General features: G+C 32.9%; 2 protein-coding genes across 4 annotated transcripts; one reads left to right on the forward strand and one right to left on the reverse strand.

The window, feature by feature from the left end:
- Positions 1–3,406: 3,406 nt before the first annotated feature.
- LOC140447968 (uncharacterized) lies at positions 3,407–27,154 on the forward strand. 3 transcript variants are annotated; one of them, XM_072540940.1, is made up of 2 exons: positions 3,407–3,883; positions 10,786–12,605. In XM_072540940.1, exons 1-2 carry the CDS (start codon positions 3,646–3,648, stop codon positions 12,453–12,455), a joined length of 1,908 nt encoding a protein of 635 aa, XP_072397041.1. In that variant the 5' UTR covers positions 3,407–3,645; the 3' UTR covers positions 12,456–12,605. The 3 variants fall into 3 exon arrangements, with proteins under 3 accessions (XP_072397041.1, XP_072397042.1, XP_072397043.1); XM_072540941.1 differs by lacking the exon at positions 10,786–12,605 and adding an exon at positions 26,324–27,154 and having other exon boundaries at positions 3,429–3,883; XM_072540942.1 differs by lacking the exons at positions 3,407–3,883; positions 10,786–12,605 and adding exons at positions 24,861–25,169; positions 26,324–27,154.
- On the reverse strand, positions 20,712–24,202 carry Rtc1 (RNA terminal phosphate cyclase 1). Its single transcript, XM_072540944.1, has 3 exons — positions 23,827–24,202; positions 22,638–23,128; positions 20,712–21,087 (listed from the first exon to the last, which is right to left on the reverse strand). Exons 1-3 carry the CDS (start codon positions 24,113–24,115, stop codon positions 20,734–20,736), a joined length of 1,134 nt encoding a protein of 377 aa, XP_072397045.1. The 5' UTR covers positions 24,116–24,202; the 3' UTR covers positions 20,712–20,733.

A 27,154-nucleotide genomic window follows, 5' to 3' on the forward strand; every position in this document is an offset into this window, starting at 1 on the left:
GCTAATAGAAACTATAAGAGATGCAATTTCAAGTACCAGCAGAGTGGTTTCTCCTGACCTTTTAATAATCAAAATCAAGTTCCATTTTTGGATTTAGAAGATCAAGATGATGAGATTCGTGATCCTGATTATGAAGTAGTTGAAAACAAGTCTTCTATGTCAGAAGAAGAAATAGTTTCGGGCCATCGTCATATTGTAGCAGATGATTGCGAGAGTGTTGTTGAAAATGACAGAAAAAATGAGGGTAAAGGAAGGCCACAAAAAGAAAGGAAAAGAAAGTATGAATCTCAAAATAGGACAGATAGGAAAATAAGAAAGAATAGTAATCAGTCGTATTATAATTCCAAGGGGAAAAAAATTGAACCGAAAGAGTTTAGGTACTATAACTGCCAATGTACTTTAAAATGTAATGACAAGATCTCTACTGATATACACAAAAGTGAATTTGAGAAATTTTATTCTTTAAAATCGTATGATTGTCAAGTTAACTTCATTGCAGCAGGAGTTCAACAATTCCCCAAAAAACGCACATATGGAAGAGATTAAAAAAAAGGGAATTTAGCAGAAAATATAAAATACAAGATGTATTTGTTTGTAGGGAGATGTATGTAAAAACCTTTGGTATTACATCTTTTAGGATAAATACTGTTCTTAAAAAATTTAGAGGCGAGGCACCTATTACAGATTAAAGAGGGATAAAACAAGGAGGGCACAATAAACTAAGCGAGCAGAAAATGCAAACTGTTGTGGATCAGATAAAAAAAATTCCAAAATATAAGTCTCATTACTGTAGAGCACAAACAATCTACGAATTTTTGCCTCCGGAAGTAACTCTTCAAAAGATGTATAATATGTAGGTACTGTGAAGAAAACCAAAATCCAGTAAGCCAAGCATCATATAAAAAAAATTTTTACGAAAAATTTAATTTAAAATTAAACGTTTAAAAAAGGATACCGGTAACTGTTGCGATAGTCTTAAAATTCAAGCAGATAATGAAACAGATCCAGATAAAAAAAACTACAAGACAAGCACAACAAACACCTTGAGATCGCCGAAAACGCCCAAAGATTAAGAAGAGAAGATTTTTTATTAGCTAAAAATAATGATCACACGGAATGTCTTACGTTTGATCTAGAAAAAACTTTGCCTCTGCCAAAAATCCCGACAAACATAGTTTTTTATAAACGCCAGCTATGGGTTTATAATGCTGGCATACATAGTGGAAAGGACGATAGGGGATTTTGTTATATTTGGGCTGAGGGCGTCGCAGGACGAGGTGCTCAGAAAGTAGGTTTTTGTATCCTTAAACATGTAAAAAGTAACTTGTTGTCGACTGTTCGTCATCTTATATTATGGAGTGACTCATGTGGCGGTCAGAACCGAAATATTAAGCTTACCCTTATGCTAAAATATATTTTACACAGTACCCCTGAACTGGAAGATATAAGACTAAAATTTTTATATTCAGGACACAGCTTCTTATCAAATGATTCGGATTTTGCTGTAATAGAATCAGCCCTAAAGCACCAACAAAGACTTTACACACCAGAGGAATACATGAACGTTATGCGTAGCTGTCGAATGAAAAAGCCGTTTGTTGTTACTAAGATAAGATCAACTGAGTTTTATGGCATAAAAAAATGTCAATTGTTAACCGAAAAATAGTTACTGACGGTACCAAAATTAACTGGCTTCATATTCGAAGTATTCGAATAGAAAAAAATAAACCCTTTACCCTGATAATTCAACAAAATTCTTTTGAAGCTCCATTTCAAGAGATTGACATAAAAAAGAAAACCAAAAGAAATTGCCCATCAGAAAATGAAGTATTTTTAGATCTCATTAAGTTATGGCCAAACGGAACACCAATTTCAGAAGAAAAACTAAAGAATATTAGGGTAATGATGCATCTGATTCCGGTAGACTGTCACGAATTTTATCAAAATTTAGAAGCCGACGGCAATATAGTAGACGATATTGAACGGTTTAATGTTGCCAATCTTGACTTCGAAGCATCGAGTTATGCTTTTGAAGTTAATAATGATAATGATGTTCAAAACTAAAAGTTATGTCGTTTTTTTATTGTTTTTTATTTACTTCAGTGTAAAAACCTTATTTCATAATATACAGAAACCTACCAATCCACAAAAATCTTTTAAAAAAATACAAATCAGTAACTACGTATTAGAAATTCGATTTAATTGTAGTTCAACTTAGGGGCCACAGAATGAATTTAAAGTTATAAAAACAAAAAATCTTTTACACCATTATTATCGATTTTCTCAAAACAAAACATCTGTGGTTTGGTAGGTTTTTTCATAACTACGTCCAATTATTCTAGTTTTAAGTGTGTTCGTTTCCTTCAAAACATATTTTGTATAACTATGGCAACACTGGTTAGAATTACCCTTCTTGACCATAACAGTCAGTTGTCATTCCTGCATTTCTTGTTGTTTCATGGTAAATAGTAAATAAATATTTGTTTCTTTGGCGATTTATTGCAGTTAATTATTAGAAATTTTTTTTGGCAATTGTCATTTGCTAGATTAGGGGATAGATTTGGCAATCGTCAGATTTGCAGTTGCCAGATGTTTGCAATTAATCTCGAAAAAGACAAATATTTACTCGTGATTCATCATCATCATCACTGGCTCGACAACCCTGTTTGGGTCTTGCTTGGCCTGTTCCAGGATTCTTCTCCATTCTGATCTGTTTCGTGTTTTTTTTCTCCAGTTTTTTATTTTTAAGGTTGTTATATCATTTTCTATTTACTCGTGATTGTTTCATATAAATTAAAAATTGATGAATTCATAAAATAGTATAATCAGAATGAACTTTTTAAAAGCTTTCTCTCTTTATATTTGAAGCATACACATCGAGCAAAAAGACAAAAGAGGGAATGTAAAGGTAGTGGGGGCAAAAATATTGTTAGACAGGAAGTGCCATCGTGAGAGGCCAAATTAAACAAGGAAAGAGAGTCTTTCCTTGTTTAAGAAATCAAATTTAGTTGGGTTATGTTATTATTTGTCCCAACTGTCACATGAAATCTTATTTATATTGAAGTTTTTTAACAATTGTTTCACATTTTAGACTGTTATCGTTAATATTTAATTAAAATTTTCTCGTCTAAGACACATTCTGAAAACTATTTTATAGCTACTGTTAATAAGTGTCGGAAAATTTAAATTTGGCGCATTCGCATTTCCGGATATGTCCGCCATCAGAAGCCACTTTTTTGGTCGCCTTTTCATAACCATTAGATTCCCTCTTTTGTCTTTTTGCTCGATGAGCATACAACATGCATTATAAAAACACCCCAACTCCCAACACTGCCAAACCGCAATATTTTATTTCATGGTTGACATTTGCGTTTGCGGCTATATTCAACTCAAACTGTCTCTAAATCCAAAACCAACAACCAATAAATTTATTGTAAAGATTGTAAATAATGGCTGATAGTGGCGGTGGCTTTTAAAAATAAAGACATAATTTAAATGGAAATTACATAAAAAAGAACGTTTTCCAGAGAACAAAAATCATTGTATTCATTGTATAATCATCAGTAAGTGAAGCAGAATTCATTGATATAAATTTCATCTCCATAGACATCCACATACTTTAGTATCAAAATCAAATTTAATAATATGGAAATAAAACAAGAAGTTAGTGAGACTTGTAAAATAGAAACAGAGACATGTGACGGTCCCTTGGATGCCTTTAAAATTGAAATTAAAGAAGAACCTATGAGAGAAAGTGCATACCACGCATCTGATTATTTCGGTTTAGATAAACCTTTAAATGAATTCCCCATAAACACCGAAGTAGAACAAGATGAGTATAAATTTACACTATTTGAAGAAAAGCAAACAACAAATGAAGAAAGTAAGTAATTAATTTTTACAATAACATGATAAAAAATTATTTATATTTTGAGGAAGTTCATTAGGTTAGAGGAGAGGAAGAGAGTACATATACGTACAGTATAGAGAGGAAGTATTTGTAGTAGATTTTAAATAAAAATATTTCAAATTTTAGCTAATATTTAAGGTTGCCTGATACCTAGACATATACCATATTTGGTATGTTAAACAAAGAACAAATTATATGGTCTTTAGACACCCCTTGCTGCATAATTTGATGTTATCATTTTTGCATAGGTAGTGTTGGCCATTCTTTTACTCCTGTGTTTTGTAAATCTTCTTCAGTTTGTTGCGGCTCTTTGATCTTGGTCTTCTCATTTTTTTTTCATCCTGGATTCTATTCTATCATCACATATATCACTGCTTCATCTCCAGCTCACCAGTATCACTTAACCATCTAGTTCTACATTACTTTATTTTGGTTACAATATCTTCTTTTGGTACTTTCTTAATATCCACATTTGTTCTGCTTCAATATTCATTTTGATTGATCCCAATATGGTCTTATGATCTTTCTCACTATTCAGAATTCTTCATCTTTTTAAATCATTGTCATTGTTTCTGCTGCATATAATAATTTTGTACTAAGTTTTCTTTGTCAGTATTTTGCTTTTAAGTAAACTTTTACTTGCAAAATAAGTTTTATTCACTGCCAATATTTTTTCTTTTTTAACATTCTTTCTTCCGTTTTGCTTATTGTCACTCCCAGATATTTAAACTGTTCTACTTCTTCAAATTCTGAAATCACTATTTGAATTTTTTCGTTTTTTTGGCTAACATAACATTTTTGCCTTTTCTTCCTCTAGCCTCTCCTACCAAGTTCCTACTCTTACCTCCAAGAAGTGTGATCTTGATTACACAGGTTAATCTGTTAAACCTGAGCATTCCTACTGGAGATTAGGGAACTAATCCCAATGGAAGGCAGGAACTAATTATGACAACTAACAAGATGTCTCGGAATGGAAAGGATACATGACAATGACCACAGCAAAGAAATTAGGACCTGAGTATTGGAACTCCGAATGTGTTAAGCTGGCACAGATCTGCAACAGCGACAAAAAAACAATAGAACTAGAAAAAATTGAAATGAATATCATAACAGTCCACGAAATCAGGTGGAGTGGTACAGGAAACTGAAAAGTAGGCAAACCTTCAGTATTTTCTATAGTGATAGCTCCAACAATCATGAATTTGAAACAGTTTTTGTTATATGAAATAATATGCTATGTTGTGTCATGGATATTAATTAGTAAATGAAAGAATTTGTTACATGCGGTTTAGAAGGAGACTATGGAACATTTTAAAGTTATCAGTTGATGCAACAACTATAGAAAAGGATGATTTAACTAAATATGCCTTTTATGATCAATTGAAAACATTACTTATAGCTTTACCTAAACGAGATACTTATGGGAGATTTTAATGCTAAGGTAGGAAGAGAAAAAGTCTCCTCACCTTATATCGGTAAACACAGCTTACGCTATAATCCTGTTATCCTATGACGACCGATATGTAATTAAGATATGATCAGTGGGGCGATAATATTTAATTCCGATCGCTTGAAAAGTAAGAATATTTAATTTCCTGTATTTTATGTTCAGTAATAATATTGGATTTTACTGTATCAGAGGCAAATAAAATGAATATAATATGTATATACAGGGCGTGTTAAAAGAAGTGGGATGAAATATTCCAAATACTCGAAATTATTTGTCGACATCAAATGTTCATTAAGGTCTCTATTTTACTTAGAGTGAAAATTATACAAATGGTTTTACATGCAGTTAAATTGGAAAATACTTGCCAAGTTGCTGGCATGTCCAAATTTGAATAAAATAAATCCAAGACTTTACTTTCTGCAACCACTGTATTAAATATAACCTTGAAACAAATTGGCACTAAATCACTTCCGAGTTTTCATTAAAACAAAATGTTTAAACACGTGTAGTCCAGTAATTAATAGCAAAGCTATTGAGAGTATGCAGTCCAGTAATTAGACAGAAGGTACTTTATCATTTCACTAAAACACACCACAAAGTCCGAATTGAATTCCCGAAACACTTTTTTGTTACTTCTTTTTAGCAAACGATTTATCCTATTCACTATATGATATTTCACTATCAGAGTCGTCACTATCTGAATTGTCTGTCTGAATAATTAGAAGCTGGACCTGATCTATAACTTGCTTGGTTTGAAAAGACTGCACAATTATGTCTTCCGTATGTCTAAGACAATTTTGCCATTGTTCTGCCTTTATTTGTTACAGCGATTCTTTCCATAAACTAAGAACGCTAGCGTCATCTGTTTTGGATGCATGTTTGTCATAAAAATTTTTGGCTATACCCCAAACTAACTCAATTGCATTATAGTGGCAATGGTAGTAAGTCGAAGAACTTCATGGCCATATTTAAGAGCCATTTGGTTAGTAACAAATTTCTTTTGAATTTTGTGCTCTCCACACCTTTGAAGTAAATCAACTTTAAAAATATGTCACTGTGATAAATTTTCTTTTCTGTCAACCACAACTTTGTTTCTTCTTTTGTCCAGCTGCTTGAAGGAAATCTTTCTTCTACTCTTGAGTGGTAGGATGCATTATCCAACACTATTATGGATGGTTGCTCCAATTTTTTTAACAAATTTTCTTCAAACCATTCTTCAAAAATATTTGCATCCATATTTCCATGGTAATCACCTGCATTATTGTGGACAAAAAAAAAATTAAACTAGCGTCAGGAATAAAACCATCATCATTTCCAGCATGAAGTATAATGTAGCGTTTAACATTACCGGAACGACTAGAAGAATAACATTTCGTGGTGCCATCTTGCCAGGATGATTTTGACATATTTCCTTTAGCGAAAATCCAAGTTTCATCTAAAAATACAACTTGCCTTGTACTATCAGACGTTGTTCATGTATTTTCTTAAAAATGCCACCGTTTTGAAACAACATTAGAGAGTTCTCACAATACTTGTCTATTATTTGTCTTTTTATATCGAAAACCTAAATGTCTATAGACATTTTTAAAAATGTCTATAGGCCCCAGGTCGACTCAGCCTGAATAAAATGAGTACCTTGGATAAAACCAGGGGTAATAATAGGCGGTTGAAGCGTAGCACTGGCCATGTTACCTTCCTTGTATACCGTAGACCTTAGATATAGCAGACTACCCTGCTATACTCCCAAAGCCGCGAAGCGGTATAAAACGGGAGACTATTATTATTATAAACCTAAATGTTTCAGCACTCTCCACAAACTTGTTAAACTAATATCACACAATTCCTTGTCTTTTATTTTTTGTAACACAGCACTAACTTTTACAGGATCTTTGATTTTTATACATATTATATATAATATTTTTAATTCCAAGTTTAATTGACTGGTGCAAATCTAAAGTTTTTGGATATCAACGATTTCTCTTGCTTACTTTATATTATTTCATCCTCACTCATGTTATTAATTCTTCGGAATGTCCTCTCTGAGATACCGCAAGCATCGCATGTGCGTTTCTGAACTGCCATAACAGATAGCAATGGACCCATATAATTTTTTTTCCAAATTGAAATAACTTTCGACTTTTAGAACTAAACGCTGTTCTTCTGGAGATAACACTCTACATTTCGACTGTATTTTATTTTCTTCCAAATTACTCATTTTGCTTTAAATACCGCTTCACTACACTACTATAAAAAATAGGTGCTTATATACAACTACTACACCCTAAAAAGGACCAGGGTTGTACAACAGACGAAACAATCGAACACAAATTATTTAACAGCCAATGCTAAACAAGCATAAACACTGCATTGATTGTGATTGCAAAAACCGTTCGCATGTTTTAAATAAGATTTTTGCTGATTATGTATTTTGTTAAATTATTAAATAACACTAATACAACCCACGACCATTAATTACTTTTTAATGATAAACATAAGAGAAATATGATGACGTTTGAATTTGATCTACTTTGTCGATGACAGTGTCGTTAACAGAAATATATTTTTAAACAGCATGAATCATTTTTCAATGATTGTGTGGATTTAAGAAATACATTACTAAACAAATTTTTAAAGTGTGTATAAAGGAGATTACAATTATTATGACACATGGTACTTCTTATTTTTCAAATAATATGTTCTTGTAAAGGTATAACTTTGATTATTGGGTAAACCTACATTATACGATACGTCAGAACAAATTAAAAAAAAATTAACATTTAATAAATTCACTGTTTCAATAAATATTCCGTACTCGTACTATTGCAATAAAATATTAAAACCAATAAACGATAACTTATTGAGCAGTACTTATTGAAACAACAGAGCAGTAAAATGTTATTCATAAAGGTAGTGTAAAATATATCGCCGCTTATCTGGTCCGCTAGTAATAAAGTTACCAGCATTTAGGTAAAAGAAATACAATAAGAGTTAGTCACAATCAAGTGAGTAGGTCTTATCTTGTCTTATCTTATTTTATGTCTTATTGTCTTATTTTATTCCTTGTCTTATTTTATTTCTTTCACCTATTTGAAATGGACTCACACAAGCAACACATTCATTATTACCAGCATTTAATTGCAAAGCCGTCTTCTTAGATGAAAAATATTTTAACATTGCAATGATAATGGAATCGAGACTATTCGACTTTGTAACATCAAATAATCTTATTAGATCAACGTTGTTCAATCATAAAAATATTCACAATTAAGCCTAGGTTTCTAATGGCGAGGTAACAATAGATTATATTGATCATAATATCCTAATTAATGCAAGATGTGGCAGTAGCATTATCGATGTTAGAAGTACGGGGCCTTGAAGCAGACTTAAATACTCAGCAACACTGCAGACCTGTTTGAGACTCATAGACAATCAAAATAATTTCGATACAATGTGAGAAATAATTGAACATTTATAGTATAGAAACCACGCACCGTCGAAAAAAGAAACAAGACTAAAAAGTAGAACTGGATTTATAAGGAATGTATGAGTGTCTTAAAATTAAGGAACCAAACTCGACAACGATCGATGTAGCATCCCAACGAGAGGAAAATATACAAAAATATAGGGATTCTCTATAGATATATACACTGAAAAATGCTCATTTTGATATTTTATTTTCACGAGAAAGGATTAACGGATCCCGCTATTTTTTTTTTTATTTTAAACTGTTTCTTTGGTATTTACACTATTGAACAAAAGTTTATTCAAACTCTCTTTTGAGCTTATACCGAGTGGAAGCAACAAATGTTTTTCTTATGTTAAGTTTGGGACACTCTGTAGGGAGGACAAGGTACAAGGGTGGGTGTACATCAACACCTTGTTGTAGTCTCGTGTTTTGTGATGAACATTTTGTTTTTTAGTTTCCTTGATATCTTTAAAAACAAAGAAAATAAACGGTTTTATTCTTTAACACGCGTTTTAACTGAAACAATACTAAATTAACGTAAACTAATATCGCGTGTTTCGCCCTGTACTTATAATAATAGTTCTGATCGACCCTTAAGAGTTATTCATTTAAGACTTCATCGGCCACTTCCTGTTTTCCTATAAGATGTAGAAACTATGGTTATTGATATCTGAAACTTCATAGATCAAAATCAAATAGCCCGCTTCATATCCAACAAGCGTAGGCGAGGTGAAGCTGTTATTAAAAGTAGAGGGGGAAACACGCGATATAAGTTTACGTTGTTGCTTTCTGTTTTTGAAGTTTTGTTAATTGTTTTTATTTTTTATTGTTAATTTAGTATTGTTTCAGTTAAAAAACATGTTAAAAAATAAAACCGTACATTTTCTTTGTCTTTAAAGATATTTGCGAAATTAAAAAAAAAACAAAATGTTTACAAAACATAAGACTATAGCATGGTTTCATATAAAACTGAGCAATTGAATTAAATCACAATTTCTTCATTACAATAATTGTCAAAAAGTTTGAAGGTGGTATCTCTAATTGATGGCCTGATAGCTTTTTAACGTAAGAAAAAAAAGTAGTAGACATCGAGGTTGCCAACTGGCATTAAGCTGTAAGAAAAACATCGAATGGAGGAATGAACTTAGAAAGATCAACTTCTTTTTATTCATGTACCATGCCTTTTCAGAATATCGGTTACCATCATAGTTATCTTAATTTTATTCACTGCCACCCTAAATAGCATGCTTGTATCAATACCATACCAATCTCGCAGGTTCTTCAACCATGAAGTCTTTCTTTGTCCTGGACCAGTTTTCCCTTGCATAATATTTTGTAGCAATCTTGAAACCTCTCATTACATGTCCGAAGAACTCCAGCTTTCTCTTCTTGATTCTTTTTATAATCTCAGTAGTCTTGCTGAGACGTTCTAGTATTGTGGAGTTTCGAATCTTCTCCACCCAAAAAACTTTAAAACTCTTGTATAGAACCAAGCACAGTCCAAGACTCGACACCATAAAGTAAGACCGAAAACACGTATCAGCGAAGTAGGCGGATCCGCAATGCTAATTTTAAGTCTCTGTTACATAAGTCAAATTCATTTATTAATGTAATAATTTTGCCAGTAGCCCAACACACGTCAAAATAAAAGCAGAACAATAGTTCTATTAAAAAATCTTAAATTCTAATTACATAAAAACATATCACTTACCTTATCAGTTAAAATAGTTTAAAATTGAAATTTCAGATATTCCTCACTACAATAAAATACATTTTTTATTAAAATTTCCTTAATTTTACTTTTAAACTGACGATAATACCTTGGACATCCTTCTAAAAGCGGCTCTGGCCTGATCAAGGTTAACTTGGGCTATTATTTTACTTTATTTATTGTATTCCTTTGTTTCTGCAATAATGTGTCCGTTCCAGTAAAATGTTTATGGTTGGTTTGTATTTTAGGTTCTTCCCACGAGGAGAATAAAACGAAAATCCTGGAAATCGTACATTCATCTCAGAAAGGAAAATATACAGATCAACACGCCGAAGGAAAAATATTATATAAAAATATGAAAGTTGCGACTGGACAAAGACCTTACAAGTGTGAAATTTGTTTTAAGGAGTTTCACGTAGCATTTAATTTAAAACGACATTTGAGAACTCACACTGGAGAAAAACCTCACAAGTGCAAAATTTGTTTAAAGCAGTTTACTACATTAAGTTATGTACAAATACATTTGAGAACGCACACTAGAGAAAAACTTCACAAGTGTGCAATTTGTTCAAAGCAGTTTACTACAAGAAGCCAGTTAAAAACACATTCGGTAATACACAGTTTAGAAAAACCTTACCAGTGTGAAATTTGTTTTAAGCAGTTTGGTACACCATTTAGTTTAAAAATACATTTGAGAACTCATACTGGAGAAAAACCTCACAAGTGTGATATTTGTTCAAAGCAGTTTGTTCATAAAAGTAATTTAAGAACACATTTGAGAATACACAGTGGGGAAAAACTGTACAAGTGTGAAATCTGTTTTAAACAGTTTACTACAGTAAGTTATTTAAAAATACATTTGAGAACGCATACAGGAGAAAAACCTTACAAGTGTGAAATTTGTTTAAAGCAGTTTACTTCAACAAGTCGTTTAAAAACTCACTCGGCAATACACGGTTTAGAAAAACCTTACCAGTGCGAAATTTGTTTTAAGCAGTTTGCTGCAGCATTTAATTTAAAACGACATTTGAGAACTCACACTGGAGAAAAACCTCACAAGTGCAAAATTTGTTTAAAGCAGTTTACTACATTAAGTTATGTACAAATGCATTTGAGAACGCACACTGGAGAAAAACTTCACAAGTGTGCAATTTGTTCAAAGCAGTTTACTACAAGAAGCCAGTTAAAAACACATTCGGTAATACACAGTTTAGAAAAACCTTACCAGTGTGAAATTTGTTTTAAGCAGTTTGGTACACCATTTAGTTTAAAAATACATTTGAGAACTCATACTGGAGAAAAACCTCACAAGTGTGATATTTGTTCAAAGCAGTTTGTTCATAAAAGTAATTTAAGAACACATTTGAGAATACACAGTGGGGAAAAACTGTACAAGTGTGAAATCTGTTTAAAGCAGTTTACTACAGTAAGTTATTTAAAAATACATTTGAGAACGCATACCGGAGAAAAACCTTACAAGTGTGAAATTTGTTTAAAGCAGTTTACTTCAACAAGTCGTTTAAAAACTCACTCGGCAATACACAGTTTAGAAAAACCTTACCAGTGCGAAATTTGTTTTAAGCAGTTTGCTGCAGCATTTGATTTAAAAAGACATTTAAGAACTCACACTGGAGAAAAACCTTACAAGTGTGAAATTTGTTTAAAGCAGGTTGCTAATAAAATAAATTTAGAAACACATTTGAGAATGCATAGTGGAGAAAAACCTTACAAGTGTGAAATTTGTTTAAAGGAGTTTGCTGATGACAGAAATTTAAAAAAACATTTGAGAACACACACTGGAGAAAAACGTCACAAATGTGAAATTTGTTTTAAGCAGTTTCGTGCAGCATTTAGTTTAAAAAGACATTTGAGAATTCACACTGGCGAAAAAACTCACAAGTGTGATATTTCTTTATAGCAGTTTGTTGATAAAAGTAATTTAAGAACACACAGGGGGGAAAAACCTTATAAGTGTGAAATCTGTTTAAAGCAATTTATTGATAATAGTTATTTAAAAACACATTTGAGAGTGCACAGTGGAGAAAAACCTCACAAGTGCGCAATTTGTTTAAAGCAGTTTACTACAACAAGTCAGTTAAAAACTCATTCGGTAATACACGGTTTAGAAAACCCTTATAAGTGTAAAATTTGTTTTAAGCTGTTTGGTGCAGAAGTTAGTTTAAAAATACATTTGAGAACTCACACTGGAGAAAAACCTCATAAGTGTGATATTTGTTTAAAGCAGTTTGCTGATAAAAGTAATTTAAGAACACATTTGAGAATACACAGTGGGGAAAAACCTCACAAGTGTGAAATTTGTTTAAAGCAGTTTACTACAACAAGTCAGTTGAAAATTCATTTAGTAGTACATGGTTTGGGAAACCCTTACAAGTGTGAAATTTGTTTTAAGCAGTTTGCTGCAGCATTTGATTTAAAAAGACATTTGAGAACTCACACTGGAGAAAAACCTTACAAGTGTGAAATTTGTTTAAAGCAGTTTGCTGATGAAAGAAATTTAAAAAAACATTTGAGAACGCACTCTGGAGAAAAATGTCACACATGCGAAATTTGTTTGAAACAGTTTCCAGTAGCATTTAGTTTAAAAAGACATTTGAGAACTCACACTGGAGAAAAACCTCACAAGTGTGATATTTGTTTAAAGCAGTTTGCTGATAAAAGTAATTTAAGAGCACATTTGAGAATACACAGTGGGAAAAAAAGTGTGTGAAACTTGTTTAAAACAGTTTGCTGATAAAAGTTATTTAAAATATGCACATTTGAGTGTTGATCATATTGATGAATGGGTTTGTAATAATGTAGGATCGCCATATAATAATGTTGTATATACTCTTATAACGTTTATGGGATAAATTCTATCAAGAGTTCCATATATAATATATATGGGTTTGTAATAATGTAGGATCGCCATATAATAATGTTGTATATACTCTTATAACGTTTATGGGATAAATTCTATCAAGAGTTCCATATAGTGGAACTCTAGGGGTAGTTACCCCCTGCTGGTGGTTAATTACTCGAAATCACTAGTTACTCATAATTCCTTTATTAGTTCTCTAAGTACAATAATAGAGAGTACCCAGTTGACGGATGACCACACTAACTTCCACCGTTCACTTGATTCTTCATTCTAAATAATAATCCTAATTCCGTGATTTTCAGCTATTTAACTCACGTGCGTTTGTTGATATAATATTGTTTTTTTATTTGTTTAATTTATACACGTTATTTAATAAGCTTTTGATTACATTGTAAATTTCACTAGGTCAGCGTGCGTCCTCGTTACAACGATATTTTCAATGTCATAAACAAACAAACGCGTTTCGCAAATATGTCATGTTATTAAAAGGTCACTTAGATCTGATGCTTAATTAAATCCGGCTACAGGTTTTTTGCAAGTGAGGTCAGTAATATTTTTCAGTATTCTAGAGAGAGTAGTCTAAAATGTAATGACGTGGACTTATCAAAACCCATACAGTGTATACAGTAAACTAATTTTTATGCTTCAGAATATATCAGGACCCACACAATTCGTTCAAGATCTATGATTCATAAATGGAGTAATATAGATGGTAGTGAGCTCAAGCAGTTCTTCATAAGGGGTATATGCCCTTTACCAAATATGCGTTCGTACTGGTCTAACAATATTACATATGGGAATAAACTTATTCAAAATATTATGAAACGTGACACGTTTGATTACATTTTGAAATTTTTGCACTTCAAAACCACAGAAGTGTGAAATTTGTTTAAAGCTATTATATATTACAATAAGTTTTTTAAAGACACATTTGAGAACGCACACTTGAGAAACGCTTAAGAAGTGTGAAATTTGTTTTAAACAGTTTTTTCCCTAGGCACTTCTGATCCAAAATATCTCCGTTATCATTGAAGCTTATTGTATTTGCTGGCCATTGTTGTTTTCTACATCCACTTACTTTTTGTACTCTGTTTAAGTTGATACAGATCTTTTGCTTGGTGTATCCTAAAAATACCAGGGTCTCCTTTTGGTTGCCCGCAGTGGCGCACCCAGAATTTGTCTGAGGGGGGGGGTTTGAAATTTTTTTATGCCACCTCCATTTTGAGTCCCTAAAATTTGGGTTTTAGGTTAAAAGATTCAAGGGCCAAAGATTCAGGTATATATTATCCTGCCTACCAACTAAAACCACTATCTCTTACTTGTGCGCAGTTGACTGTCGCACGTACCGTACTCCGAAAGTGGGGTGGCCGCTGTAAAGCTGACGACATTTTTGAAACACTCCCTTCTCTTATCTAGATCTTATCTATAGTTCTGAAGCCATTTTATTGTGGCATTTTAAAGTAATTACTATTTTAATGGGAATAAGCCACAATTGAAGGTTAAAATAAATTTATTGACGTTTGACATTAATCCAACTTGTAAATACAATACATTTTGGAGACGGCTATCGCTGTATTCCCGTTCTTCTCCGCCAATTCTCCCGGTCCAAGGCATGCTTCTCCTCCAAACCTCTCGATTCCATGGCTCTTCTAATTCCTTCATTCCATGAGCGTCGAGGTCTACCTCTTTTTCTTCTTCCAGAGGGCTTCCGTTTGTGAAGTTTTTGGGGCCAACGTTCGTCAGGCATTCTCAATAGGTGTCCAAACCATTTTGAACCTGTTCTTTCTATTCTGTCAATGACTGTTACTGTAACATTCATGTTATTTCTTATAGATTCGTTGGTCTTTATTTCCTGCCTTGATGTTCTAGCACTTCTTCTCAAATAATCTATTTCAACTGCCAACAATCTTCTCTTCAGGTGTGCATTAATTGTCCATACTTCATAACCATAACAGAGAACTGATTCATGAATAGGGCAACCATGGTTTGCCCTATTCTTTTTTGTTCCTTTTGGAAATGTTGCGATACTACCATAAGCAGTTCAGACATCCTACAATTTTACGTCCCTGCTTAATTCGGTGTTTAATTTCGGTTTATCCCAAGCCGTTCTTAGCAATGAGTGCACCTAAATATTTAAATTTTTCCTTGTTTGATTTCCACGTCCTCAAACTATTAAAAGTTAAATAAATTAAAAAGTAAGGGTGACACACTGCATCCTTGTTTTAGTCCTTTACTTACTTTTATTGGCTCTGATAGTCTATTTCCGATTTTTAGGTAAGTAGTGTTATCCCTGTATACTTCTGTGATTATTCCTAAAAGGTATGGACTAATGTCGAGTTGTAATGCTTGCCACAATTTAAGTCTTGGAATCGTATCATACGCCTTTTCTTGGACGATGAAGGCCAGATGTACTTCAGTACCAACCGCTGTTCTTTTTTCTATTAATTGTTGGAGTATAAACAAGTTATCATTGCAAAATCAAAGATCAAAGATTCAAACGTCAATAAACTTATTTTAACCTTCAATTGCGATGGGCTTATTCCCATTATAATAGTAATTAGATCTTATCTCTGTCATTGGCCTGGTTGGTGTTTCTCTATTCTATCCCTCCGTACTTCCCATCATCTTCACGATCATCTCTCTTACAGTTACAGGGTCATACCAATTTCTTTATACATTCTGTTTCTCTCCACTGTACATCTATTACACTCCATCATTGTGTGCGTAACAATGTTGGAATATTCGCAGTATAAGCATTTATCTGTATCTGTATTTCTGAACCTATGAAGATACGCCCTAAAACAATCTACCCAGTCTCTTAGGCTCGGGATCAGCATCTTGGTCCACTGGGCAACATCTTCCTTGTTGTTCCACTCTTCTTGCCATCTTTCCATTGATCTTTCCCTTTCTTCTTTTTTATTATAGCTGTTGTCAAATGCTCTCTTCTCTCATAGAGATGTTTCTTTTCTATTGCTAACACATGCAGAGGAACACAACCTGTGATAGTCCACAAGGCCGCCGCAGATACAGTCCTGTAGGCGCATGCTACTCGCAACAGACTCGTGTCTACTTTTTTCATAAGCCTAATATTAGGTATATATATCTAAGTATAATGAAAAATATTATTAATTATTGTGTATTTATATAATAGTTATTGTGTTCTACATATTTAAAGTGCTAATTTAATTATTCAATTAGCGTTTTGAATTTTGTGTATTGTGTGTGAAAGACTAGTTACATTTTCTTACTATTCTTTATAAATTTTTTACTTTATATGCCCTGTTGTGGGGAGGGGGGCTTAACCCCCAAACCCCCTGGGTGTGCCACAGCTTGCCAGGCACACCCAGTGTGCCTGGCAAGTATAGTTTTTGTCTTTTGCGGTGCAGCGCCTCGCAATTGCATAAGACTTGTTCCACATTTTCTGGTTCCTTATCGCAGAGTCTGAATTTAAGGACTCCATTTTAAATGCCCATTTTATTCAGAAATTCTCTTTGCATGCCCGGTCAACATTCCTGTTTTTCGGTGCAATTCCTCCCCAAGCAAAGCTTTCGCTCATTCTTGGATTATTGTGATCCGATTCCACATCAAAGATGTCCTTCGTCACAGTCCTTGTGATACTCATTTGCCCTGTCTCTTCACAGCGAAATTTCAGTGATTATTTTATTCCGTAGGCTCCCGATCTTGTCTCTCCTTGTATTATCAAATGCAAGTAAGGCAGCCTATGGCACCAGTTATCTCAATACGCGAAAGTCTGCACCTAGTTGAGTTTGGCTTTTGCAGCTGTTTGAAGTGTGTTAGTTCACTACATCGTCGGTACATAGGTAATTAAGGCTTCAATCACCAGCTAGTGCACCCTGTCCGGGTTTAATGTGACACAGTGAGGTCTTCTATCTCCAATGCTCCTGCTTTCCTTCTATGTCTTAAGCATATTTTTTTCTCAGCAGTCTTAGTCTTCTTGTGAGGATTTTTATCCTTTCAAGTATTTTCTGCCATTTTCCTCCCATTCGTCAGCTTCTTCCTCTGAGTCCCCGAAAGTCTTTTTATCTAGAGTCCGATTTTGCGAATTCCCTCAGACAATTGTGCTTAGACCTGGCTTCACTCTCCTTATTTACCGTCAGGGTCTACGGGTTCTCGGATTTCCTCTTTTCTGTTTTTTTTTGTTGTTGTTTTGTGTACACTTAATTTCCACAAGTAGCCAGGAAATGGGTGGTCTGCTCCTGCAGAGCCTCGTATACAGCAGTCAAACTGTATAAATGAGGTTTCGCCCTCTTCCCTAAGGGTACCGTTGGTGAGAGTGTTACCACCACTATCTGTATGCTCTTGTCAGGGTAACTTACTGCGTGGCAGTAGGGTCCAGAGTCTCTTACAAACCTAATCAAATTCAATAACAACATTGAATCATCCGTTTAAATTTTTATAATAATTCTCTTTAAAATAACAAAAAAAGATGAAAACAGGATAACTGTATAATTATTTTCGATAAGCTGAAAATTCAAACAGATTCAAAAAACGCGATATTATTCTGGGACCTCGTAAATATGTGCAAGTTGTTGTGGCCCGATGGATTTGCCGCAAATGGAAGCAGCCTATTTTCTATGATTATGATCAGTCAATAACAAAAGAATTATTATGTGAAATAATCGAGAGTTTGGACAACATTTACTATCCGGTTTATGCTGATTTGGGTAGCAGTAATCGAGGTTTGTGGAAAGGATAGATATTTTTGAAAACAAAAAATGGTTTGAAAATCCAACATCTGGAAATAAAATTGATGTATTCGCAGATGCACCACATATGATAAAATTGTTTAGAAATCAATTTTTTGGACTCTGGTTATGTTTTAAATGGAAAATTGATCAATGTCAGACCGATAGTCGATTTGCTCAAGTATACAAGAAGCGTTGATTTGAATATTGTTACCAAAATCAGCGAAGAATTTTTAACAGTGAAAGGACCTCAACGCCAAAAAGATAAGTTGGCAACAAAACTTTTTTCACACACTGTTTCTAGGTCACTAACTAGATTGGGGTCTTTTGAAAAATTTGAGAATAACATCAATTGACATGACTGGTTTGATATATTCAATTAAAAAATTCAACAAAAAGATACAAGACATCATATTAAAGCGTATGAAACATCTTTAAATGAGCAAAATATTATTCTAGATAAAATGGAAAATCTTGTGAAAAATATTCGTACATCCACTTCAAAGTCTTTACTACCCTTTCAACATGGTATTATTGTTAGTATTAAATCTTAGCAACTACTCTTTCTGGATTTAAAAAAAGATTTCAACATCAAGTATATAACAACATACAATTTAAATCAAGATTGCTTAGGACTTTTCTCAGTAATACGTGCGATTGGAGGTTTCTATGACCATCCGGTTCCCTTACAATTTAAATACCGTTTTCGTAATATTATTGTGGGCCGAAATGATGACGTTGTTTCATTATCAGCCAATGTAAGTAACCTACCAGAAACAACAAACATGTCGCTTCAAAACATAAAAGCAGAAATCTCTTTGAATTTAGATTGTCATGACAATGACATAGAAGATTCGGTGATGATAATCAAACCATATTTTAGTCAATTGAATCTTCCAGTAACTTAACAAAATGATAACCATCAAACAGATTTTGAAATGGAAGAGTTGTATTGGGATGGACTAGAAAATTTAGCTGGTTTTATAGCTTTCAAGCTACGACATAGAGTTTGGACAATACTACAAATAGTAACCCTTCGTTCTGATGGGTAAACCATCTCTTAGAAGGCGGTTTGGTGAAGCCTTCAGAAACATTACATATGAACTGTCATGAACTAAAAAAGATTGTTTGCCAATTCAGTGTGGACACTATTTTTTACCACTTAAACCACTTTTTTATTTGATGCGATTTATTTAAAGTGCCGTATTTTTCTACATGTCTAGATAGCTCTTACATTTTTGCCACAAAAAACTGAGTTTTTTAGTAAACTACATATATTGTATTACTTTACTGGTATGATTATAATTCACCAAAGTATAAACTAAACATTGTAACAGACGAACGACAATTTCAATTATTTAATAACACGACAATGTTTAAAACTCAATGCTTTCCCATAACCACAGAATAATAAACAATCAGAATGCCCACTCTACTTGGAAAAATAAGTACGCGCAGACGGAACCAGTGCTGTTCAGTGACATTTTATCTGGTGTGCAAAGAAAAATTATCCCGGTTTAATTTAGTTACGGCAACTATAGACATAATATGCACTATTTTTTCGTACTTTTAGTTGAAGAATAGATTAAATTATTGTCTAAAATTACAGTTCTGTCGTAGCTTGTCACAAATTTCTCAATTTGAGTCTATGTTTCCGCTTAAAATATCGCGATCGCGTGCCGACAAACTTCAAAGTCGGCATCTGAGAGTGGGCATTCTGATTGTTATTAATTCTGTACCATAACTCTCCATAAAATTTTGTCGTGCGGTAACGTCATGCGCGTGTCGGTTCCAAAGTTGTTCTCGAAGTGGCTTTATCTTGTCGTAGTATCATGGACCTTACTCACTGTCAATATTTTTAACGAATAGCGGACATAATTTTTTGAAAAAAAAATTTGGTGACTTCACTCACTAAACTCATCAGTCTTCCAACTATACTTAGTGATGGGCTTTTTGTCCTTATTTTTTATTGTTGGTACTCTCTCATTCAAGTTATCGTAAAGGATATGGCTTTCAGTTTTTTGTATGTACTATGATATTTTTAACCTTTTTTTATTGGATAAATTTGGATGTTGGTGTAGTATTATAAATCAGAATTTACTTTTCTGTATTACTTTGAACATGTCAGTATCTGACAGATGTTCAAAAACCACTTTGACATCACATGCAGGCTACTTTTATATTATGTAATAGAATTATACAATGATAAATAAATGTGTAAACTATTTTAAATTGTTTTATTTTAAAATTAATCAGTTTGTTGAATTTTATTTATACAGGTAATATCCAAAATAATGGATACTAGATTAGGATACATAAGAACCTAAGCATTTTCTTTTCAAAGGGTTGAATTTTCTTGCTAGATTTACTGAAAGAACAATAACAATGAAATGGATAAAAATGGATTTTGATAAAAACGAAATCAAGCAAGTCTTTAAGTTTCACTTCCTTAAGTTAACCTTATTCCTTAATTTAGGTGCTGCCACCACTTTATAGACTTTCAATTTGTTTCTTTGCTTATTTTTATTTAAGTATTCATTTCTCAACTACTTATCGGACTTCTGTCATAAATAATAAAAATAAAAAGACATTTAAAAACAAACATTATTATATTACATAGTTCTTTTGCTTATATTCGTATACCCAATTCCTATACTAGTAAGTAACACTTTTGATGATCCCTGACCACTACTAGATTCTTCTTCTTCAAACGGTTCTAATTTAAAGGTAACTCCAAAAAAGTCTTTCAAATGTCTCAAAAACCATATTGAATACTCTGATAAAGGACCAGTTACTAGTTTAGAGACATCTTTATCTCCCAATGCCATGCATAAAATTGCCAATGACTGAGATGTAGAATCTACTACGCCACCCAGATATATCTCATATAATAACCTCTGAGCTGCAGCTACTCCCAAGTCTTCTGGTATTGAAGGATCTTCATCATTTGCTACTACATTGGAAACCTAAAAAGAGAATGTAACTATCTAAAATCTTACATATGTATGCATACATCATTTTTGTATTATCTTTTAACAGTTTTGTTGCAAAAGGCGCCATAATTATGGCGTTTGTTTATTTCTCAGTATATGCGGACAACACAATTTGGCGTTATCTGCGTATTGCATGTTCCACAGCGAAAGGGCTAATAAGATACTACGAAGTTTGTGACATAAATATCTTACATTTGAAAAATCCATTATAATTATCGTACAAAGTAGTTTTCATATCGTTTATGTATTCACTTGCGTATAAACATAATAGCATGTTTGATTGCTTATAATACTGTTATAATAAAAATATAGCAGAAAAAATTAAATAATACCACTGCAGCATGACTTTGCTCTGCTTCGTTGCGCACTTCAGATTCTATACATAAATCGTCTTCAGTTTTCCTTATGCGATATGTATAAGACCTAAATGAGCAGTATCCGGTATGGAATTGTGTAAAAAAGTAATTTGTGCTTTTAAACCTACATTACTACCACTCTTTCACATCTGGAATTAGTGTCTTTGTCCATTGCGCTTTTTATCTCTGTGCCTTCCATTTTTGTTGCCATTCTTTCTCTTACCTCGGCTTCCTCTCATCACTTAACTAATCCGTGTGAAGTGGCTGTTAATATTCAGTTAACAGTCAATCTTAAGTTCTTTCACTAGGAGGTGAGTGGGGAGCGTAATGTAGCCCGGTTTGCACTTATTACATTTAACAGGTGTTTTGTTTGGGTTCTTGTTAACATTTCTTTATATTTTATTAATCTTAACACGCCAAGACATACGGGTGCTCGATATAAGAGGGTATATTGTACCACATGCATTTGTGGAAACTAGATTTCTTTGGTATAGCTATGAATTCTGAGTTAAGCCATTTCTTTGGTATACGCCAGTTATGTGTTAAAAGATGTGTTGGTAGTTTTATGTTGTTATCATTAAATGATTCTTAGTCTATGTGAATTTAACTTTCATTATATAAAACAGCTGGTGAAAGATTCAGAAACTGGGCCTGGAGGCAATTGATTTTGAAGCAATCATACCCAGACAGTTGAAAATTTTGCAGATTTCTTGGTGAAGAACTAGATCGCAGAAAATGCCAAATTTCCATCTATGATGTGGGTCAAGAATAGTATGTCTCTACAAAGAATGACAGCTTCCATTCATAATTCAATTTTCACCAATAGAAGATTTATAAGGGATGATTTATAGAAACTAGGACTGTTTATAATAATTTTAATCTATTATTCTATTAATACATCCTATGTTAATGCCTTTAAACTAGTAAGCCGTTACAGCATCCAACTGGTAATGTGTGAAATATTCGTCATCCCATTCAAAAATCTCAGAATAAAAGATGTATACATAAAAATGAATAAAAACTGGTTGTGGAACAGTCTAAACAGAGAACTCAAACTTAACTCAGAGTTAATGAATCAAATGAGTACTATAAAAATACAATAATATAAGAACTAAAAAAAAGTTTAATAAAAAAGAATAAGTTATATGCGAAATTGTGTAATAATACCTGCTCTGCTGAATAATGAACTCCCTCAGTTGTTTCAGCCACTAAGTGTATTCCAAATCCAGGACTATTTCCAGATTGCTTTCCCCTACATTGATCTGTATTTATATAAATATCTGGAATGAAATTTAAAAGAACACCCTTTGCTTTATCTACCATTCTGTTAGCTATAGCAGGAGAAACTCTTAAGGCATAGGCTGTACCCCTTATCCTTTTAACCATTCCATTTTTCAACAATTGAACAGGTCTTGTCTGTTTTCGAACTGGGCATCTGAATGTTACTTCTCCTCCTCCCAGTGGCCTCAAGCCCCTTTTGGAAATTTTCAGGTCTAAATCATCATCATCTAATACAAATCTTTTCAATGTTTGAATCACAGATGTTTTTATGAGATCTACTGATGGATCTATATTATTTGCTGTAACTCCTTTTAGTTTGGCTTTTAAAGGTTGTTTACAAAATATACCAAACATTACCAAAGCTTCTAAGTAGTATCCTAAAATATAAATGGTTTACAATCTAAGTATGTTACAGTGATAATATATTTATTTATTCAAAAGAATACCAGCAATAATTTGTAAGTAATTATTTATTGTATGCATGTTTTAAGGATAAGATTTTAATAGAGTAACTAAAGCAAGACTTACTTCTCACTTTAGAAATGTAATCTTAGTAAATGAAAAGTCCTCCAAAACCTGATAATCAGGGTAAGTAAAAAACAAAAAGAAAATAGGTTTGATAAAAAATTGATTGAACAACATGAAGTCTTCACCCTACAATATCATATTACAGATATGAACTGGCTTTATTATGAAGAAACTTTAGTGTTATTACAGGAAGGACAATGCATCAAGATTTGTTTTTGAAGCTTATCAACATATGAAATGTATCGAAAAATTGTACCTAGAATGAATGAGATACAATATTTTGATCATATTGTATCTCTACCAAACAAAAAGAAAGCATTTGCCATACTTGTGAAGCATACACCTTTAAAATCATTGCACAATCATTAGTAAGTGAAGCAGAATTCACTGATATAAATTTCATCTTCATAGACATCGTTCTGTCTTACTACACTAGTACCGATTATGTTATCCCCATGAAGATGTTATCACATTAAATGAAACATTTGTGTCTATTGGAAAGTATCGGGAAAAGCCCTTTTCAAACAAATATTAATAAAATACTTACCTATAGCTCTTTCTGTACAACAGTCATGTTCTATTTCACCTCCATAAAGCAGACCAGGTTGAAAATATAATGATGTTCCTGTTTCATTTAATTCAATTACTGTACCATTTGTAACTTTATCTAACAATCTTATTAAACTAACTTCAAACTCTTTTAAACCTGGTTCATCTTCTTGTATTCGTATTTCAGATATTTGAACAGGTTTTCCACTTAAAACTGAGAGAATTAATCTTTGTCTTAAGTAGTTGCTGCCCTTATAAAGTAGTGTATTGCCTTTTTTAATAGGCATAGTATATTTTGAAGATTTTAGTTTAGATTATGTTGTGTTTACTACAAGCAACAAGCATGCAATCAGTTTTAGGTTAATTTTTCTTCTTCTTTTACTTTCATTATATTGTCTGGACCAATGACGTATAATATACTGGACTGTATGTTATTATACATATGAAAACTGTATGAAAATTGGCGTTTGAAATTTTCGACATAAAGGCATTGGCGATAGGTAACGCAAAACTTCGGCTTCGTTGAAAAAATATTCCTATTATGAGGTTTTGAGAGTAACTTGGTCCTTATTTATTTTCTTTCCCTTCTTTACTTTTCTGTATAAAACTTAATTGTTGGATAGTACCAAATAAAAATGAATCGAAAATAATTTCAGGAGGCAAATCAGAAATCATAATATTTTCGGTTAATGCAGATATTTTTGTTTTGGACATTTATTTTTGATCCTTTTTAAAATGTTCTACATTGACAAGGGTTACATTTTAAAGTAAACATTCCTAGTTCATACATAAGGAAGATGTATTTATAAATAATACACTCTACAGTTATATATGCGGTTCCAGTCTGGGAGGAAGTAGTAAAGAAAAAAAGTACATGGGAATGATGATAAAAAGCACAGGAAACCACTAAAGGGTACGAACATACGGAAGATACATGGATGTGCGCGGTGGAGGTCGCGGTCGCTACATCGATCATCGATGTCAAAACAAACCTTCTAACCTTCATGCCTTCATTTTCTTATAAGATCGCACATATTGTTACCAGAGAACTACGAGTTCTCTGTTTTTACCAAGAATGTTTCACCCGTTCACCCTCGCGACCTATCATGGCGGTTTACAGTGATGTCGATGCCAGAACAAAATAGTTTGTTTTACATACATTTAATACAGTTTGGATGTTTTGTTATTGTTTGGTAATTTTATACACAAAAATGAAGGATGAGCTGATAGATTTGGTGTTTACCGTTCCCGCTTTATGGAATAAACGCCATCCACAACATCATAATAGGCATGTTCTGATAAGGGAGTGGAAGAAAATAGCGGAAAAAGTTAAAGTGACAGGTACATATATTTAATATTAGGCATAGGTACAAAGTATAAACATTTTTCATTTTTTAAGAAAAATGGCACTTATGTACCTAATAACTTAAAATTTACCCAATTATTTACAGGTGAGTTAGTGAGAGCAACTAATTGTAATAAATGAAAATAATTCTACCTACTCGATAATAATTTTAATTTTTTTAATCTTACTGTTAAACATTTAAAGGATTGGCAGCAAAAAACTATATATTTTTGTCGAATTAATTTTGCTTTATTAGTAGAAGGATTATATGTTCTAGATTTTAGATCGATGTAAATTACATGCTTCTGGGATTTGCGGAAGTTCTAAAACATTCAGCAAATGCGATTCTTTCTCAATGATGATGTTGTGAATTACGCAGATCGCTTTAATGATAATGTCCGCAGTTATTTCGCCTGTTTCAATAACACAACTTAGGAACATTATTGCAAATAATATTCCAAATGACCATTCTACAGTTTGTCGAGCTCGAGATAATCGCTTATTAAAATTGTCTCGTGATGGATTTAACATTTTTCTTGAATAGATCTTCATTAGGTTTTTTAGGGGATAAGCTTCATCAGCAATTAAAACATAAGGCAGTTTATAATTAAAATTAGGTAGTTTTTTCTCATTTGGGATTCCTAATTTATTATTTTCTAATAATTTAGAAAGTATTGAAGCCTGGAATGTTCCTCCGTCACTCTGCTTTCCATAGCCACCGATGTCAATAGAAATAAATATATAGTGATCACCAACTACCCCTTAGAAAACTATGGAGAAGTAATGTTTGTAGTTAAAAAACATAGAACCTGCATGAGAAGGACATTTTATTCGAACATGCTTTCCATTAAATGACCAAATGCAGTTTGGAAAATCCCAAAGTCTATTATATTCTTCAGATATCCTTAAAAAGTCGGCCTATAGGTTGTTTCATATGAAGGGGCTGAAACATATCCCATAAAGCTGCACATACTTCGTTAATAATTTTTGCAACAGTCGAGGCTTCCATGCGAACCAAAATGCCAATGCTTTGAAGCTACATCCTGTCGCAAGATATCTGTAACAATAAACATACATAATTTTTTAATTTTAATAAAGCTTATTATATATTATAAAATAATGTTGTCATATCTTTTATTTTTTGTTTCAGAAACAGAAGCACGAAAATGCTGGAAAAATTTAAGGCAAGAATATGGAAAACAATTAAAGAAAATTCAGAGTCGGTCAGGATATGGAGCAGAAGATGAAGAAGTTAGCCAGTGGCCTTATTTTGAGAAATTAGATTTTCTGCGCGATCAGTTTACGCCTCATCAATCATCTACGAATTTAATTGATGAAACACAAGACTCTATGTACAGCCATTCGGACGAACCAAATCATTTAGAAGAATCGGATAGTGATGATGAAGGATCTACGTCTACGTTATTAACAAATGTGATAAGCTCTAATTCTGATTCACAAGGTGTGATTCCATCTACATCAACTTCAAGTCATGTTACTTCAATAAATTCTACTATTTCTCAAACTGGCTATAAACGTCGAATAACGCCACAAATAGAAATTGGAAAGCCGCTAGTTGACATCGAAAAAGAAAAACTAGCTTTAAGGGCAAATAAACTGACGCAGAACCCTAATGATGACGATATAGGGTTTTTCAATTCCCTACTTCCTTATGTCAAACAACTTACGCCCAGAAGTAAGTTGAAATTTCGAATAGATGTGCAAAACTATTTGTATGGACTCCTGTTTCCTCCAAGAGAACAGAGCCAGGCCTCTTTATTAATACCTCCTCCTTAACTGGCCGTCCAAATACAACAGTCTCCACAATTTAATTTTCTTCCGTCTGAAGCACTTTGGAGTACGAATGATATTCAACCATATCAACCCTCCTTAACTAATTAAACGGCAAACTTGGACGCTTCGGAAGACTATATTCGTTTGTAAAATCCTTTTTTCTTTTTAATAAACAATTTTTTCTGTA

This window comes from Diabrotica undecimpunctata, chromosome 8 (genome assembly GCF_040954645.1).
Source record: "Diabrotica undecimpunctata isolate CICGRU chromosome 8, icDiaUnde3, whole genome shotgun sequence".
Classification (NCBI taxonomy): Eukaryota; Metazoa; Arthropoda; class Insecta; order Coleoptera; family Chrysomelidae; genus Diabrotica; species Diabrotica undecimpunctata.